The sequence below is a fragment of the Dreissena polymorpha genome, chromosome 3 (assembly GCF_020536995.1).
Source record: "Dreissena polymorpha isolate Duluth1 chromosome 3, UMN_Dpol_1.0, whole genome shotgun sequence".
In the NCBI taxonomy this organism is placed as follows: domain Eukaryota; kingdom Metazoa; phylum Mollusca; class Bivalvia; order Myida; family Dreissenidae; genus Dreissena; species Dreissena polymorpha.
Genome location: NC_068357.1, coordinates 63,326,938 through 63,346,446, shown reverse-complemented (window position 1 = coordinate 63,346,446; position 19,509 = coordinate 63,326,938). Strand labels below are relative to the sequence as shown.

Below are 19,509 nucleotides of genomic sequence, written 5' to 3'. Positions count from 1 at the left end.
CCATCAAATTCAGATTGAGTAGTCTCATTTGGAGTAAGATTCTGTATCAGCCAATGTTAAAGCCATTTTGTTTTGCTTGTCCACTCACAATTTGCGTCTTGTACATTTTATGAAATCAGTTCAACATGGAGGATTACTGATAGCGTATTTGAAAATTTATCTGAATTTGGATTTGAGCACCTTAAAAGACACACTCAAAGACTGTGATTAATCTTTAAAAAAAAGTTCCATTTGAAATCGTTTGAAAACAAAATCGATGCTTCTATTGGTCGTAACTTGTGGGATTGGTCATTAAGCGATGATTTGTCAAACTGAAATCTTATGGAATTGGATATGTGAGAACTTTGCCATAAACTAGTTGCCGGTAGTTATGTAAGTCGCAGTCTATATTCTTTTTACTATGTATAATCATGTTGACTAGAATAAAATTGAAATTAACAATTGTCATTTTTGCCAGTTATTGATGTGAACTACATGTGCTTAAGTCCTTTTGGATTTCATTGTGAACTATTTTAAAACATGTTTTGAAGATACAGTATTGTCAAACTATTTTTCGTATTATGAAGCATTATTAAGGGGATTGGACAAGCAGTTTTGATACTGGTGGAGAAGTTCCTCTTTGTCAAGCCTGATTACTTGTTAACAGATCAGGATATAGCTGATATATTGTGTATTGCTTGTTAGTCCCCTACCAGATCAGGATATAGCTGATATATTGTGTATTGCTTGTTAGTCCCCTACCAGATCAGGATATAGCTGATATATTGTGTATTGCTTGTTAGTCCCCTACCGGTTTCACCGGAGGGGACTTATGGTTTGCACTCTGTCTGTCAGTCAGCCTGTCTGTCACAATTTTCTGGATCCTGCGATAACTTTGAAAGTTCTTCATATTTTTTCATGAAACTTGAAACATGGATAGATGGCAATATGCAGAGCTCCAGATAAGGGCCGTACAGCCGTAAATACGCCTTTTTCATGAAGATTTACGCATTTATTTTTATAAACTGGACGTACAATTACGACATTAATATCCATTTTACGCATTTACGAAAAAAATCTGGCTGTACAGATACGTCTGCGTCAGCGCGGCGTGATTTGTTGGTCTCTAACCTAACGGCGCTTTTCGTTAATTTAAACTACCGAAAAGTTGTAGACTGGGTTCAAATATTATTGTCTATTCTGTCGCGTGATTTCCTGTAACTTGTTAATCCGTCAAAAACTATATGTCTGCGCGCAATTGAATGCCGGCTTAACCGAAAGCAGCTCAAAACAACACTTTGTTGGCATATAATGACTACATACGGTGTCTTCTAACCATCCTGACATAATCTCTGTAAAGCCAGAAAAAGACATTGTCGCCCCAATATTAAATGATTTGATTGCATCGGTGGCGTAAAACGTTAGAAAACACTATGGGAAACCGATGAGACAGTGAAATAAGTGTTCATTTACTTAGCTTACTAGTTGGCTTGTGTTTTCTTGTCAAGAAAAATGAAGAAATAGTATTAGTCATGAGTTTTTATGTGTAGTTGTATTAGCATCATAATTCAGAATGGAAAACATAATACAGTAACTGTTTAAGAAGCTACATATATTTATTATAATTGCTGCAAATGTTTCTGTAAAGTCAGTTATACACCCTTCAATATCCAAGAACACGGGTAGTACAGTACTACCTGTATTTTTGGATATGGTAGTACAGGTACTAATTGATTTTAAGCGTTACTCCTTTTCTTTCTGTCAGTGGCAGTACCGTTACTAATTTCACAAATCCTTATCTGGAGCTCTGGCAATATGGACATTATGCACGATATTTCATTTTGTTCCAACATCAAAAATTCTGGTTGCTATGGCAACAAATAGACTAAAAATACTGCTGAAAATGGTGGTTTTCTGGATCCTGCGATAACTTGAAGTTCTTCATATTTTTTCATGAAACTTGAAACATGGATAGTTGGCAGTATGGACATTATGCACGTCATTTCATTTTGTTCCTACGTCAAAAATTCTGGTTGCTGTGGCAACAAATAATAATAAAAAAATTCTGACAATGGTGGAATTTCTGACAATGGTGGAGCCGGTAAGGGACATATATTGCTTGGGAATAGTCTTGTTTTGTTTGTGATTATGTCATATACCAAACACTGATTAGATTTGAAGTTAAATTGAGTGGGAAAGTAGAACAATTCTTGGTAACCTTAGAATAAATAATTTATCATGGCTAAGAAAACCTGAGAAACTAGCTTAAAATAATTGTGTATGTGTTGATACTAATCAAATAAACTTATCTTTAATCAAAACTGACCCTATATTCCATTTATTTTATCAGATTATAATTAAGACTAATAATTAATACTAATTTATAAGGTTTTTTAGAGTATGTAAAATATTTACATGTTTCATGTTGAAATTGTAGCTAAAATCCAAGTCCAATCTTGATTACAGTTTCTACAGCTCTCTGGGACATGAGGAGAGTCCTGACAACACGTTTGTCATGAACAAGATGCAGTTCTGGAGATTCTTGAAGGACACCCGACTCCATCACAAAGAACGTACGCTTACTGACATGGACCGCATGCTAGGTGAATATTGGGAAGATTGTGATAGGATGGCAAAATGAGCCTCTTTCTGGGAACAATGGGCTTAATGCATGTGCATCAAAAGTCACAAATAAGCCAGTGCCATCTGCACTGGTTAATCAAGGACGACAATTTCAGCTTTTATGGAATTTTTTCGTTTAAATGACGTCTCTTCTAAAGGAAAATCCAGTCTTTGCAGAGAGTGTCATCCCTGATTATCTGGTGCTAACTACAAAGTCTTATCTTGGACGACACTTTATGCATATTCATTAAGCCCAGAACAAGGCTCACATGTATCATGAAGTTTAAATGAAACATTTTCAACATCATGAAGGTTAGGATTTTACCTATTGGACTTGATGAGTGAAGCTGAAGCCCAATATGAATAACCATCCCTGTATCATAGTGTGCTAGTGTTTGTAAGAAGTTACATTACCATGTGCCAGTTGGATATTAACCACTTCTGAACACAATATGTAGATAATAAATACACATGCTTACTCTTTAACCATGTTTAGTCAATGGCATACGAAAATAATAGTAAAACTCATTCAAATTAGCAAGCCTAATTTCTTATATAATTACATGTTCATAAGAGCAAGCAAATATAAGGAACTTATCGACCTGTAAATGAGAATCAGAGGGAGTCCTCTTCAAATTTACCAGTGCAGGTCTAGCAGGCCTTTCCTGATTTGGATCACTGAGATGTATATGAAAAATATCTGTGCAGTTATCTGGGCAAACCAGGGCTTAATGCAAGCACAAAAAGTGTTGTGCCATATTAGCCTAGATGTCATGTTCCGCTTAAACTGGAGATTTCCTAAGAATAAACTTCCGGGAAACAAAAAATACCATAACAGCGGAATGGGCTAATCTGGGACTACACTTAATTCGTATGCAATAAGCCCTGTTTTGCCAGAGCAAGGCTAATATTTTACCATTGTTTTCAGCGCACAAGAAAGACAGCCAGGAGATACACAGCCCCCATGAGAGGATTCTGCAGCGACAGTTCATCAACAACCTTATTGTGCTGGCCTACCACCTGTACAAGCAGGATCACCCGTAGGTTACATATAGTATTCACTTGTCTATTGAGTGTTACATTGACCAATTATATGATCCTCTCTCTGGGAAAACAGGCCTTAATGCATATGCATGAAGCCTCTTCCCAGATTAGCCTATGCAGTCTGTCCCAACAGGCTGATCAAGGACACACTTTACGCTTTTATGGAAAATTTAGTTTTAAGGAAGTATTTTTTTTAAATAATCCATTTTTTGCGGATAGTGTTGTCCCTTATAAGCCTGTGCAGACTGCACAGGGTAATCCTGGAAGATACTGTACACACCTGCATTAAGTCCAGTTTTCCCAGAATGAGGCTCAATGATATGAGTCGTGTTCTGTGAAATGCATGTGCGTAAAGTGTTGTCCCAGATTAGCCTGTGCAATCCGCACAGGCTAATCAGGGACGACACTTGCTGCTTTTATGACATTTTTCGTTTAAATGAAGTCTCTTCTTAGCAAAAATCCAATTTAGGCGGAAAGTGTCGTCTCTGATTAGCCTGTGTGGACTGCAAAGGCTAATCTGGGACAACACTTTACGCACATGCATTATGCCCAGTTTTCTCAGAACGCGACTCGTATAATTAAAAAATGTCAAAGCAATTAGGTTAAATACAGTGTATAGATACTAGAACCTTTCTACAGCTAGCAGTATATGTTGTTCTGATCTACAAATTATTATGCTCCCCCAAAAAATGTTGGGGGGAGCATATAGTCGCCGCTTTGTCTGTCTGTCCGTGTGTCCGTTCGTGTGTCCGTCCGTGCACAATTTTTGTCCGGGCTATTTCTCAGCAACTAATGACCGGAATTAAATGAAACTTTATGGGAAGCTTCACTACCAAGAGGAGATGTGCATATTATCAGCGGGTTCTGGTCGGATGATTTTTCACAGAGTTATGGCCCTTTGATATTTTTCATTAAATGTACAAATAGTGCAATTCTTGTCCGGGCTATTTCTCAGCAACTAATGACCGGAATTCAATGAAACTTTATGGGAAGCTTCACTACCAAGAGGAGATGTGCATCTTTTCAGCGGGTTCTGGTCGGGTGATTTTTCACAGAGTTATGGCCCTTTGAAATTTTCCATTAACTGTACATGTAGTGCAATTCTTGTCCGGGCTATTTCTCAGCCACTAATCACCAGAATTCAATGAAACTTTATGGGAAGCTTCACTACCAAGAGGAGATGTGAACATTATCAGCGGGTTCTGGTCCGATGATTTTTCACAGAGTTATGGCCCTTTCAAAATTTTCCATTAACTGTACATATAGTGCAATTCTTTACTGGGCTATTTCTCAGCAACTAATGACTGGAATTCAATGAAACTTTATGGAAAGCTTCACTACTAAGAGGAGATGTGCATATTATCAGCAGGTTCTGGTCGGATGATTTTTCACAGAGTAATGGCCCTTTGAAATTTTATATAAAAAATTCTTGTTCCCCCAACTACTGTGCCCTCAAGACGTTTCCTTTTATCTAAACATATAGTGCAATATTGTGACAAAAAAACACTTTGGAGAGCATCACCCGTCTCTGATGGTTTCTTGTTGTTCTGAAAGATGATTTGTCACGTAAAATTCAAAGATGTGTAAGAAAATGGTCAGAGTGCAAGCAAAAGATGTTCTCTTATGTGACTATCGCAAATAGATAAATCCACATGTTAACCTGTAACTTTTTGTTGGTGTTCAAGCAATTTGTTAACCCCTGCCCTCTCAGAAGTAAATTGAAAATGACTTGCAAACTGCATAAAACCAGAACAGCCTGCAAGTAACTCGCAGTCTGTTAAGGTTTTATTATGTCTGCTGCTAATCAATATTTTTTATGTCCCCCACTATAGTAGTGGGGGACATATTGTTTTTGCCCTGTCTGTCTGTTGGTCTGTTGGTCTGTCTGTCTGTTTGCGCCAACTTTAACATTTTGCAATAACTTTTGCTATATTGAAGATAGCAACTTCATATTTGGCATGCATGTGTATCTCATGAAGCTGCAAATTTTGAGTGGTGAAAGGTCAAGGTCATCCTTCAAGGTCAGAGGTCAAATATATGTGGCCAAAATCGCTCATTTTATGAATACTTTTGCAATATTGAAGATAGCAACTTGATATTTGGCATGCATGTGTATCTCATGGAGCTGCACATTTTGAGTGGTGAAAGGTCAAGGTCATCCTTCAAGGTCAGAGGTCAATTATATGTGACCAAAATCGCTCATTTTATGAATACTTTTGCAATATTGAAGATAGCAACTTGATATTTGGCATGCATGTGCATCTCATGGAGCTGCTCATTTTGAGTGGTGAAAGGTCAAGGTCAAGGTCATCCTTCAAGGTCAGAGGTCAAATATATGTGGCCCAAATCGCTTATTTTATGAATACTTTTGCAATATTGAAGATAGCAACTTGATATTTGGCATGCATGTGTATCTCATGGAGCTGCACATTTTGAGTGGTGAAAGGTCAAGGTCAAGGTCATCCTTCACAAGGTCAAGGTCATCCTACAATGTCAAACATCATATAGGGGGACATTGTGTTTCACAAACACATCTTGTTGGATTAGGTATGAAGTCCTTTAAACTTGAATATAGTAAGAAAGATATTAAATTTAGTTTTCAAAGGGACTACAAACAGGTAAAAAAGCATTTCTGCGAGTTTAAGTGTAATTAACTTTTTAACTGGAAGCAATCTTATATGATTAAATGTTGTAGGCATCAGATTTTCTCTTACTTTAGGTATTGATCAACCCAACTGTTAAGTAATATGTGTTAAATGAACGTGTGTAAAGTGCTGTCCCTTATTAGCCTGTGCAGTCCACACAGGATAATTAAGGTCCACACTTTTTGCTTTTATGGAATTTCATTGTTTTGAAGGATGATTTCCTCTGAATGAAAATTCAGTCTAGGTAGAAGGCGTTGTCTTTGATAATCCTGTGTAGATTGCACAGGCTATTGTGGGACGACGCTTTACGCACATGCCCTACGCCATGTTTTCCCAAAGTGTGGCTCATTTGCTTGCAGTTTGCCTATTTATACATGTTTCTCATTACAGGGGAACAACCCCAAAGCTGGCCTGGTGTGTCTCTAGGCTTATTTCAGACCACATACTCAGATACGCTTGCAATGTGAAAGGTTTGTGGAACTAGGTTTGACACAAAATCCCACCCCCATGCATCTCGTGCATGTGTCCTTTTAACTGATTTAAGATTTATAGCTAGCGTCAATGATATTATTGTAAATGTACTCCATAAAGAAAAAGTTAACAAACAATTTGCTTGTAATAATAGTAGTTGTTATTATGCCCCCCTTCGAAGAAGAGGGGGTGTATTGCTTTGCTCATGTCAGTCTGTCGGTCGGTCGGTCTGTCGGTCGGTCCGTCCACCAGGTGGTTGTCAGACGATAACTCAAGAACACTGAGGCCTAGGATCATGAAACTTCATACGTACATTGATCATGACTCACAGATGACCCCTATTGATTTTGAGGTCACTAGGTCAAAGGTCAAGGTCACTGTCACCCGAAATAGTAAAAGGGTTTCCGGATGATAATTCAAGAACGCTTATGCCTAGGATCATGAAACTTCATAGGTAGATTGATTATGACTAGCAGATGACCCCTATTGATTTTCAGGTCACTAGGTCAAAGGTCAAGGTCACGGTGACCCGAAATAGTAAAATGGTTTCCGGATGATATTCAAGAACGCTTATGCCTAGGATCATGAAACTTGATAGGTAGATTGATCATGACTAGCAGATGACCCCTAATGATTTTCAGGTCACTAGGTCAAAGGTCAAGGTCACGGTGACCCGAAATAGTAAAATGGTTTCCGGATGATAACTCAAGAACGCTTATGCCTAGGATCATGAAACTTGATAGGTACATTGATCATGACTGGCAGATGACCCCTATTGATTTTCAGGTCACTAGGTCAAAGGTCAAGGTCACAGTGATCCAAAATAGTAAAATGGTTTCCTGATGATAACTCAAGAAAGCTTATGGCTATGATCATGAAACTTCATAGGTACATTGATCATGACTCGCAGATGACCCCTATTGATTTTCAGGTCACTAGGTCAAAGGTCAAGGTCACAGTGACAAAAAACATATTTACAAAATGGCTGTCACTACAACTGAGAGCCCATATGGGGGGCATGCATGTTTTACAAACAGCCCTTGTTTTTAAGTATGTTCGAACAATAGCAGCACAAACACATTGACATTTGTGATAGCAATGTTTCTTGTTTGAATTTCATCTCCCTATTTATGTACTAAAAAAGATGAGCTGCTCTCTGGCAAAATGGGGATTTATTCATGTATGTCAAGTTTGAAGTTTTCAAGTTTTGTGTCAAGAACTGGCTTATCATGGAGGAAACTTGACTCTTGTATGTTATTTTTGTTAAAGAAAGTTTCTTCATGAAAATCCAGTCAATGCAAAAAGTGTTGTTCTTGATAGACTTTGTTGACAGCCTCATTTTTCCAGAGAGAGGTTTACATGTTAAAATGTGTGCAAATAAGAAATAAAGGTCAGTTTTTCACCAGGATTGCATTGAAATCATGTTGACACCATGCTACATGTGGTTTTGTTTTGCAGGACATTTCTACCATGAGCAGAGACGGGCATGCAATGCCCTTGAATACCTGGATCAAACCTACGAGATATTCACTGCTCTGTCCACACCTAGACCAGTAAGTAGGAACTCGATGGAACACTGGGAGACTGTCTGATTAAACATTGTATGCAGAGCTCCAGACAACATTCATGAAGGCATAAATACACATGAGCCTTGCTCCGGGAAAACAGGGTTTAATGCATAGGCATAAAGTGTCATCCCAAATTGGCCTGTGAAATCAACACAAGCTAATCAGGGATGACACTTTACGCTAAAACTGAATTTTCACTGAGAAGAGACTTCCTTTATTTGTATTTTTAGTTTACAGAAAGTCTCTCTTCCTAGCGAAAATCTGAAAATCCAGTTTAGTCGGAAAATGTCATCTCTAATTAGCCTGTGTGGACTTCACAGGCTTATCTGGGACAACGCTTCAAGTCCATGCATTAAGCCCCACAGGCTTATCTGGGACAATGCTTAAAGCCCATGCATTAAGCCCCACAGGCTTATCTGGGACAACGCTTCAAGCCCATGCATTATGCCCCACAGGCTTATCTGGGACAACGCTTCAAGTCCATGCATTAAGCCCCAGGCTTATCTGGGACAACGCTTCAAGCCCATGCATTAAGCCCCAGGCGTATCTGGGACAACGCTTCAAGCCCATGCATTAAGCCCCAGGCTTATCAGGGACAACGCTTCAAGCCCATGCATTAAGCCCCAGGCTTATCTGGGACAACGCTTCAAGGCATCAAGCCCATGCATTAAGCCCCAGTTCCCAGAGTACGGCTAATTGAGTTGACAAAAATGGTTGTGAATGAAAGTCCATGCTTAACAATACGCATTAAAAAAATGCAGTTCTGTCAGTATGCATTACATAACACCAGTACATGTAAATGAACCAACCTCGGAATTTCCAGAACATTATTGGTACCTGCTGAATGATTCAAGCTCACAATGCTTCAAATATGTAGATCCTTTGGGAATCATGTAGATGTTGAAGCGTTTCCTTCAATTTAATTTTAATAAAAGCCTTTTCTCAAAAGGTAGTGGCTTACAATCATGCTTACTGTTTATTGATGTCTGTATTTCTGATAGATAATTAATTAATTTTGGCACATAATGACGAAAATAATCAGATTGAAAGTTATATAACAATTAAAAAATACTTTGGAGCTCAACAGTCTGAACATTATTTCCTATGTCCAAGAATAACGAGTATTCTTTAAATTGGAATATTCAAGGTTTGCTTTACTTTTGAGACAAACTTGTAATTAACCACCTTTATCTAAATCATTGTTCCTGTAGAACATTTTGTTGAAGACATTATCATTACTGAAAGCCTTTGTATATTCAAACAGTGGACATATTTTTCTTGGTTCTAAGTCTATACTTTATTAAAAAAATGGATTGGTGAATATGAGCCCGGGACACTTAAAAAATATGACATCTTAGATAAGTGTAGGAGCTATTACCATAAATATTGAAGTGATATCCTCAAGTCTTAAAAGATAATTTTTTTAATGGTTTTTAAGAATTAAACTGTAAAATAGGGCTCTTGTATGACAAATGTTGCAATACATTGTTTATACGATACACTATTTCTAAGCACCAGCGCTATAATTAATAAGTAATTGGACCACGCTTTGGGAAATAACAGGCTTAAAGCATGTGTGTAAAGTCCGGCTCAATGTATGTGTGGCATTATCCCTGATTTGCCTGTGCAACTGGTCTGCAGCAATGCTGGCCACATATGTCATAACACCCATTTTTGCATGACATGGCTCATGTTATCAACTGTTAATTATGCACAAAAGCTTCAGGCGGAAGTGTATTGCTAGATTAGAAAAAGCTATAAACTGAAAATAGTGGTGTTGGTATTAAACATGACATTTATACTTAAATTAGGACCGAGATATCTCAACTGAAAACATTTAAAATAAATTAACTTTTGTAATTTTGTATCGTTTGGATTTGCAAATTATCTGTGATGTATTTATGTATTGCATATTTTATAAGTTTAGGTGTTGTTTTTTGCAGCAAGCTCCTCATGACCTTGCCTTGAAGATGAGAGAATTCCTGTTCATGATACAGGTCAGTGTTATGTTTATTACTTAATGACTTTGTTATTTAGTGAACAGACATCTTGTAAGTTGAGTGCATGTCCTATTATTTATGCTAGACTTTTATCTTTAGTGCACAGTATGTTTCATACATTATTTTTATTTCCTACTGTTCCTACAGGACCTGAAGCTGATCAATGCAGACCTGACAGCCAAGGGAGTGATAGATACACTGGCCAAGGATGATCCCAATGTGACTGACGGGGAAGGCAGCTACAACCTCGAACTGGAGGTATGTTTGTGGGTGTTTGATACATTTGTATTGAGTGTTGTCTAGGTCAGCAACAGCCTTGAACTGGAGGTATGTTTGTGGGTGTTTGATACATTTGTATTGAGTGTTGTCTAGGTCAGCTACAACCTTGAACTGGAGGTATGTTTGTGGGTGTTTGGTACATTTGCATTGAGTGTTGTGTAGGTCAGCTACAACCTTGAACTGGAGGTATGTTTGTGGGTGTTTGATACATTTGTATTGAGTGTTGTGTAGGTCAGCTACAACCTCGAACTGGAGGTATGTTTGTGGGTGTTTGATACATTTGTATTGAGTGTTGTGTAGGTCAGCTACAACCTCGAACTGGAGGTATGTTTGTGGGTGTTTGATACATTTGTATTGAGTGTTGTGAAGGTCAGCTACAACCTCGAACTGGAGGTACGTTTGTGGGTGTTTGATACATTTGTATTGAGTGTTGTGTAGGTCAGCTACAACCTCGAACTGGAGGTATGTTTGTGGGTGTTTGATACATTTGTATTGAGTGTTGTGTAAGTCAGCTACAACCTTGAACTGGAGGTATGTTTGTGGGTGTTTGATACATTTGTATTGAGTGTTGTCTAGGTCAGCTACAACCTTGAACTGGAGGTATGTTTGTGGGTGTTTGGAACATTTGTATTGAGTGTTGTGTAGGTCAGCTACAACCTCGAACTGGAGGTATGTTTGTGGGTGTTTGATGCATTTGTATTGAGTGTTGTGTAGGTCAGCTACAACCTCGAACTGGAGGTATGCTTGTGGGTGTTTGGTACATTTGTATTGAGTGTTGTGTAGGTCAGCTACAACCTCGAACTGGAGGTATGTTTGTGGGTGTTTGGTACATTTGTATTGAGTGTTGTGTAGGTCAGCTACAACCTCGAACTGGAGATATGTTTGTGGGTGTTTGGTACATTTGTATTGAGTGTTGTGAAGGTCAGCTACAACCTCGAACTGGAGGTACGTTTGTGGGTGTTTGTTACATTTGTATTGAGTGTTGTGTAGGTCAGCTACAACCTCGAACTTGAGGTATGTTTGTGGGTGTTTGATACATTTGTATTTAGTGTTGTGTAAGTCAGCTACAACCTTGAACTGGAGGTATGTTTGTGGGTGTTTGATACATATGTATTGAGTGTTGTGTAGGTCAGCTACAACCTTGTACTGGAGGTATGTTTGTGGGTGTTTCATACATTTGTATTGAGTGTTGTGAAGGTCAGCTACAACCTCAAACTGGAGGTATGTTTGTGGGTGTTTGATACATTTGTATTGAGTGTTGTGTAGGTCAGCTCATTTGTATTGAGTGTTGTGTAGGTCAGCTACAACCTCGAACTGGAGGTATGTTTGTGGGTGTTTGATACATTTGTATTGAGTGTTTAGTAGGTCAGCTACAACCCTGAACTGGAGATATGTTTGTGGGTGTTTGGTAAATTTGTATTGAGTGTTGTGTAGGTCAGCTACAATCTCGAACCGGAGGTATGTTTGTGGGTGTTTCATACATTTGTATTGAGTGTTGTGTAGGTCAGCTACAACCTCGAACTGGAGGTATGTTTGTGGGTGTTTGGTACATTTGTATTGAGTGTTGTGTAGGTCAGCTACAACCTCGAACTGAAGGTATGTTTGCGGGTGTTTGATACATTTGTATTGAGTGTTGTGTAGGTCAGCTACAACCTTGAACTGGAGGTATGTTTGCGGGTGTTTTATACATTTGTATTGAGTGTTGTGTATGTCAGCTACAACCTCGAACTGGAGGTATGTTTGTGGGTGTTTGATACATTTGTTATGAGTGTTGTGTAGGTCAGCTACAACCTCGAACTGGAGGTATGTTTGTGGGTGTTTGGTACATTTGTATTGAGTGTTGTATAGGTCAGCTACAACCTCGAACTGGTGGTATGTTTGTGGGTGTTTGAAACATTTGTATTGAGTGTTGTGTAGGTCAGCTACAACCTTGAACTGGAGGTATTTTTGAGGGTGTTTGATACATTTGTATTGAGTGTTGTGTAGGTCAGCTACAACCTTGAACTGGAGGTATGTTTGCGGGTGTTTGATACATTTGTATTGAGTGTTGTGTAGGTCAGCTACAACTTCGAACTGGAGATATGTTTGTGGGTGTTTGATACATTTGTATAGTGTTGTGTAGGTCAGCTACAAACTCGAACTGGAGGTATGTTTGTGGGTGTTTGATACATTTGTATTTGTACACTCCATATGAACATCATGCAAGTTTACATATCACATTGAATGCTCTCTTTACGATCTATGTTGTTCACATGAGTGAATGCATTCCCAGATGTGCTTCATGGAGTTCTTCGAGGCATTGATTGGTTGCGCAGAACTGTATGTCACTGAGGCAGTTGTCAAGGACCCCAGCACTCCTCGCCCCTCTACAGGCATCACGAAGGATGAAAGCATGTACTCAATACCAAACTCTCCCTCCCGGCTCACCAGTCAGGTATGAATGCATGTTAGAAAAAACATGTCGTCATGTAGTTTTGAATTTATAATTTGTCTTGAAATTCCTCTTAAACTAACTGTTCAACTATCTTAACAAACCCATTTTGGAAAGTTAAGGCATAAAACAAACCATGTTCTGGGAAAATAGGGCTTAAAGCATGTGCATTAAGTGTCATCCCAGATTAGCCTGTGCAGTCTGCACATGCTAATCAGGAACGACACTTTCCCCTTTTCAGGAAATATTGAATTTATTAAGTCTCTTTTTACTAACAATCCCGTTTAAGCAGAATTTGTCCTCTCTGATTAGTCTGTGCATACCTGCAAATGCATTAAACCCAGTTTTACCAGAATGAGGCTAAAAAACTGTATACTGATCTCCCACTGCAGTCTGATGGCAATAAGTCCCCAGAGACTGGCTCCCCGATCCTAGTTCTGGGTAAACTGGGTTTAATGCAAGTGCATAAAGTGTCGGGCCAGATTAGCCTGTGTAGTCTGCTTTTATTGTGTGTTTCTTCTTAAAGGAAGTCCCTCCTAAGCAAAAATCCAGTTTAGGTGTAAAGTGTCGTCCCTGATTAGCCTGTGCTGACACTTAAGGCACATAAATTCAGCCCTTTTTACCCAATATACTGCTGACTGTTTTCAGGGTGGTGTTGATGAGCAGTCTGTAGCACATGGTACCCCACGTGATGGCCAGTCCCCAGAGACAGCCTCCCCCACCCGCGCTGTGTCGTCTGCTGAGGGGACCATCAAGACTGGTGAGGGGCCAGCATCCAAGGGCCAGGACCCGGTATGTCTGCTGCAGTATGGGTGGTTATAAAACTGAGAAATGTGGGCACTATTTAGAGTTTATTTTGAGAAAAATTTACCTCATGCATACATGTTAAGAAGTACAGGGTTGTATACTAGAATGATTTACGAATGTACGTCTGTCAGTCTGTAGACCAATATCAAGAGAAGTTGGCCTGCACCTTTCAATGTACAATATTCAAAATTGCATACAATCGTTTCTTACACCATGGAGTTATGCATGTGCAATTTTTATCGTCCATTGTTTTTAAAAAAAATTCAAAAGTTATGTGATTGCTATTTCCATTTTTCATTGACAGGAAGTGTATTCTAAACGTATCTCCAATGTGACTGGTGCTGCCTCAGACGGGGGTCAAGGGGACACCCACAGCAGACACGGCTCAGCTAAAGGTAGGACTGTATCATGTATCACATTGAAAACCTTAAGAAGTAACAGCACTTTTTTTTTCCCATAGGGAAAAGAACGGGTACCAGATATATATTGGGAAAATTATTGCGAAAAAAAAAACTGAAATTGGTTAAATATGTCTCATGAAGATTTCAAATTGGGAAATTGGTGTATTTGATTTTTTGCCTAAGTTTTCAATATTATATTTACTTAGGTTAAAGCCAAATTGGGATTTTTCGGACAGCAATTGGGAAGTTTTTAGTTTTTTTCCCAGTTGGAAAGTGACATTTCCTGATACTTTATAAAGAAGGAAAAAATCGCTGAGTTACCTATGAAAACATGTGAAAAGCATTGAATAACAAGTTATCATGAATTTCCATAAAGAAATATAATTTCACTGTAAATAATTGATAACAATCTTTATTTCTGCCCTATCTAATCTAACCTTTTTGTGACTGTTTCGCAACTGTGCACTATTATTTTGGCTTTTCGGTGCGGTTTATATATTCCATTCAAAGTAAATGTTATTCGAGCCTCGCTCTGTGAAAACAGGGCTTAATGCATGTGCATAATTGTCCACCCAGATTAGCCTATGCAGTCCTGACAGGATAATTAGGGATGACACTTAAAACGTTTATTGTAAAAAAAAATGAAAAGAAGTCCATTCTCAGGGAAAATCCAGTCTAGGCGTAAAATTTCGTCCCTGATAAGTCTGTGCAGACAGGCTAATCTGGAACGACACTTTACTTACATGCATTGAGCCCCATTTTCCCAATGTTTTCCCCCACAGAGGGTCTCTGGAACAACACTTTACTAACATGCATTTAGCCCCATTTTCCCAATGTATTCCCCAACAGATGGTCCAGGCACTGAGCAGCACAAGAGTTCCTCGTTCATGAGTACAGCCACGATGGAGGAGGACAAGCTTGTACACAGCACGGTCTCCATCGAGGGTCAGACACTCGGAGGTCACACTGAGGAGGACGGGGAGGGGCACACACAGCAGGGTGAGCGGCTTGTTCATATAAGTCGTGTTCTGAAAAAACTGGGCATAATGCATGTGCGTAAAGTGTCATCCACACAGGCTAATCAGGGATGACACTTTCCGCCTAAACTCGATTTTTGCTTAGAAGAGACTTTCTTAAAACCTAAAATATCATAAAAGCGGAAAGTGTCGTCCCTGATTGGCCTGTGCTGGCTGCACAGACTTATCTGGGACGACACTTTACGCACATGCATTATGCCCAGTTTTCTCAGAACGCGACTTATATTGCAATAACTTGTTTATAGATTCCATCTCAAGATATCACTAGATTTAAATACCCATTTTAGATGAAATAAAAAAATTTGAGGGTGAGTGTCTTAGCGTCTGAATTCATGGCCTTGATTTCTGATAAATTCTTAAGTCTGTTTTAACTGGTTAAGCTTCAAATTGGGAAGTTGTGGTTCAAAATACCATCAAGATTAAAAAAATATATATCTGTTTTACTATAGTCTCTATTAAACAAAAAATTGATCATTTTAACAGGGATCACCTGTCTATGAATATTGAAAGCTGAACTAATCCACCTCTTTAAACTCACTTATTTTCATATTGCAATTACTTGTTCAAAAATTCCTTGTAAAGATATTACAAGCTATAAATGAAAATTGTAGATGAAATGCAAACACTTTATAAAAATACTTTTTTGCATAAACCATCAACTTTATAATAGAAAAACGAGTTAGGGAAACAGGCCACTGAAGCCTACTTTAAAGTTTGAACAGGCTCAAGAATTTTTTTAAGGACTGGGTCTCATATTTGTGAAGCTCCTAAGGGAAAACTGTAGGAAATCCTATGTTCCTATTTGTTTTTAAGGTATTTTTACACAAAATTGTTTGAACATGACACTATTGGTAAAATGATTATTTTTAGGAATGGCAAAATTTGTTGAATTAAAGATAAAATTTGCCATTTGAAAAGTTAAAATGCCATGTTATTATTGGCAAATAGGTTTTATTATTTATAATCTGATCATTTTCCATTGGTAAAAAGTAGTTTTTAGTCGACTTGACGCCATTGTTTCACCAAATTTTACAAAATACAATAATTTCAATGGACCATATAGTCCCATGTCACATGTCAGACTAGATTGAATGAACAGATTGGTGTCAGTGGTCAGTGATACACAATTACATTGGGCGGACAGTGTCAGTGGTCAGTGATACACAATTACATGGGGCGGACAGTGTCAGTGGTCAGTAATACACAATTACATTGGGCGGTACTAAACAGTTAACATTGACCAAATTTAAGCTTTTCATAGTGTTTCTTGTGAGGCTTGTTTATTTATTTTTTTACTATAAGTGCAATTCAAACAAGTCTGGCAGTTTTTTACAAATAAAAAGCACAAATTGTAAAGGCATATACAAGTTATACCATGTTAGTGGACATTTGGCACTTAAATATGAATCAAGATTGTCTCTGAAGTGCAAAATAGTTCACATCACATCATCCAAATATTTGATTTTTTTTTTAAATTGAAAATGTAAATTTTAAAATACTGATTTTGGTATTCCATGCCATCCCTAATTATTGTTTTAATGTTTCTTAAACTATTTTTGATTGCATGCAATTGAAGTTTTTTTTACAGTTTACAGATATTGCAATTTATTTATATTTTCCTTTGCTAGTTAAGGATATAGGAACAAAATTGAACAAGAGTAAGTTTTATAAATTATGGATTAGACATTAGATTAGTTAAAAATATCACTTTGTAGCAATTACAAATGGAATAGTTTTATGGATTGGCTGAATTGACTATTGGATGTGTGTAGTATTTGTTATGTAAATCTTTATTGATTTATCATTACAAATATTTCATCATTTATCACATTCAATTACTAGTCTATGAATGTTATATCAAACATCTATCCTGGTATGTGTAGCTCTCCTGTGCAATGCAGATTTGAGCTCTTGGGGCTGCATTTTGTCAATAAACTCTTATCTACCATAGTTTTTTAATTATCTCCCTTTATTTGTGATCATAACTCTAAATCTACTGAAGGGATTTACTTGAAACTAGAAATATAAACAGATGGCAGTGAGTGCAGTGCAGAAGTGCAGTGAACATGAACCATAACTCTTTTGGACGTAGTTTTTTAATTATTTCCCTTTATTTTTTATTATTTTTAACCAGGTTTTTTATTAACCAGATTTTCCGAAGGAAAAAACTGGTTATTAGATTGGCGAATGCGGGCGGGCTGGCTGGCCGGCTGGCGGGCGGGCGGAACAAGCTTGTCCGGGCCATAACTATGTCGTTCATTGTCAGATTTTAAAATCATTTGGCACATTTGTTCACCATCATTGGACGGTGTGTCGCGCAAAATAATTACGTCGATATCTCCAAGGTCAAGGTCACACTTTGAGTTCAAAGGTCAAAAATGGCCATAAATGAGCTTGTCCTGGCCATAACTATGTCATTCATTGTGAGATTTTAAAATCATTTGGCACATTTGTTTTGTCACCATCATGGGACGGTGTGTCGCACGAAAGAATCACGTCAATATCTCCAATGTCAAGGTCGCCACGACTAAAAATAGATTTTTTTTAAAAACAAACTTACAAAGGGGGTTAATTTTGTTTGTTCATTTCAAAAGTTCAGTTTGAGTTTTCTCCCTTTATCAGATTTTTTTTCACAATGAAAACCTGGTTTTGTGACAATTTTGTCCCTTGTTTTATTTTTTATTTTATTTACTTATAATTTTAAATTATATTTAATTTAATTTCAAAGTTTATATTTTAGCTTTTTAATATCCCCCTTTATCTAATTTTACAATAATATTTAAATTTGAACAGTGAAGTATTCACTGTAAAATGAATGAGTTTAAGGAAAAATACAGTGATCAAGAACAGTATCTGTTTATCGTCTTCTTTTTTAATTACCTCCCTTTCTTTCATTTCCATATATTTTATTCTCTACAGCATAACTCCAAGACTATGTAACTAATCGATCATTGAAATATAAATAGATGACACAGGTGCCATGTTTTACAAATATTGTTCTACTCTCTAAAACCAATGTTGTCATACAAGCAAACACATTTCGGCAGGGATTTGGCACTACTGTGACAAGCTCTTGTATATTTGGTATTTTTCGTGAGATTGTGGTCTTAGACTTAGATTGTGCAAATCATGCCCCTGGCCTCTCCAAATTACACAGATGAGCAATCAAGGGCCTGCTTTGCCCTCGTAATTTGTCATTAATTGGTATTAAATGGTTTATTCGTTGTTGCGGAAATCCGTGATATGATGAGTTAATATCTCCATTTAAGTTAATTTTTTAGGAAAAATGCTTTTATCAAAGCCAGTCATCAAGTAATTTTAAAAATATACAAATAATTATAAATATTGATCAATATTTCACAGAGAGTATTGCATATACATGTATTAATCAATTTTTTTTTCATCTGTATTTTATTAGATTTTCTCAATAAGTTATTACTTTCATGATTAGCAGGTTACGTATGTCAGTCTATCTGTCCATCTGTCTGTGACAAAAGCTTGTTGACAAAGTTCTCGTACTCTTTCAACATGCTTTTTACAAAATTGCATGAATTGTTCCATAGGAAATGAAAAAGGAAATGTGTAATTTCAGAGTGCAGAATCAACGGGGTTGTCAGGGGTTTACACACGGGATGGACAAAATGTAAACACAGCGTTAAGAGCTTTATTTTTGCAAATATCTCAAGTTATTGGAATTCATTTGCAAAAGTGCATAAAAGACAGTTTTTCTTGCAGTTTGTGTCGATATCTAAAGGTACATGTATAAGAATAAATCCTTGAATACGTCTGAAATCGGTGACAAAATTTCTCATTGCTTGAAGCGCAACAGTATAAATGAATGCAGTACACATAGAATTTTTTAACAACATCACATGCTTATTAAATAAAGTAATTATGATGTATTTCACATTGCCATAAGCAGCATAAAAATCTGTCTTTTATGCAGTAGTTGAAATTCTTAAGAAAAATTGTTTAAAAAAGTTATTCCAAAAAAGCACCCCTTACCGGTTCCCACAAAGTCATGTGATCCTGCACGCTGAATTTATGTTTTCCAAAGAACTGTGTCATGTGGAAATATGTCTGATCTGGATCTAAATTGGCAACATCATAAGACCTATTTTCAAAGATGTGGCTTATATGTTATAGTTATGCCCCGTATTCAACTTCTAAAATGTGAAATACACAACCGGCTTCATAACTTCATGTCATAATATTAACCCTTTCA

At 37.4% G+C, this 19,509-nt stretch overlaps 1 protein-coding gene across 4 annotated transcripts in view; it reads left to right on the top strand.

The window, feature by feature from the left end:
- Positions 1–19,509, top strand: part of LOC127874454 (radial spoke head 10 homolog B-like) — a 64,651-nt gene that overhangs the window by 34,777 nt on the left and 10,365 nt on the right. For 3 of the 4 annotated variants that reach the window (XM_052418785.1, XM_052418784.1, XM_052418787.1), the window contains 11 exons: positions 2,446–2,582; positions 3,530–3,641; positions 6,681–6,760; positions 8,220–8,314; positions 10,273–10,326; positions 10,477–10,587; positions 12,881–13,042; positions 13,688–13,831; positions 14,151–14,241; positions 15,097–15,246; positions 16,913–16,942. In XM_052418785.1, coding sequence (XP_052274745.1) covers positions 2,446–2,582; positions 3,530–3,641; positions 6,681–6,760; positions 8,220–8,314; positions 10,273–10,326; positions 10,477–10,587; positions 12,881–13,042; positions 13,688–13,831; positions 14,151–14,241; positions 15,097–15,246; positions 16,913–16,942 — 1,166 coding nt within the window. The remainder of the gene's footprint in view (positions 1–2,445; positions 2,583–3,529; positions 3,642–6,680; positions 6,761–8,219; positions 8,315–10,272; positions 10,327–10,476; positions 10,588–12,880; positions 13,043–13,687; positions 13,832–14,150; positions 14,242–15,096; positions 15,247–16,912; positions 16,943–19,509) is intronic. The other variant, XM_052418786.1, reaches the window with a different exon arrangement.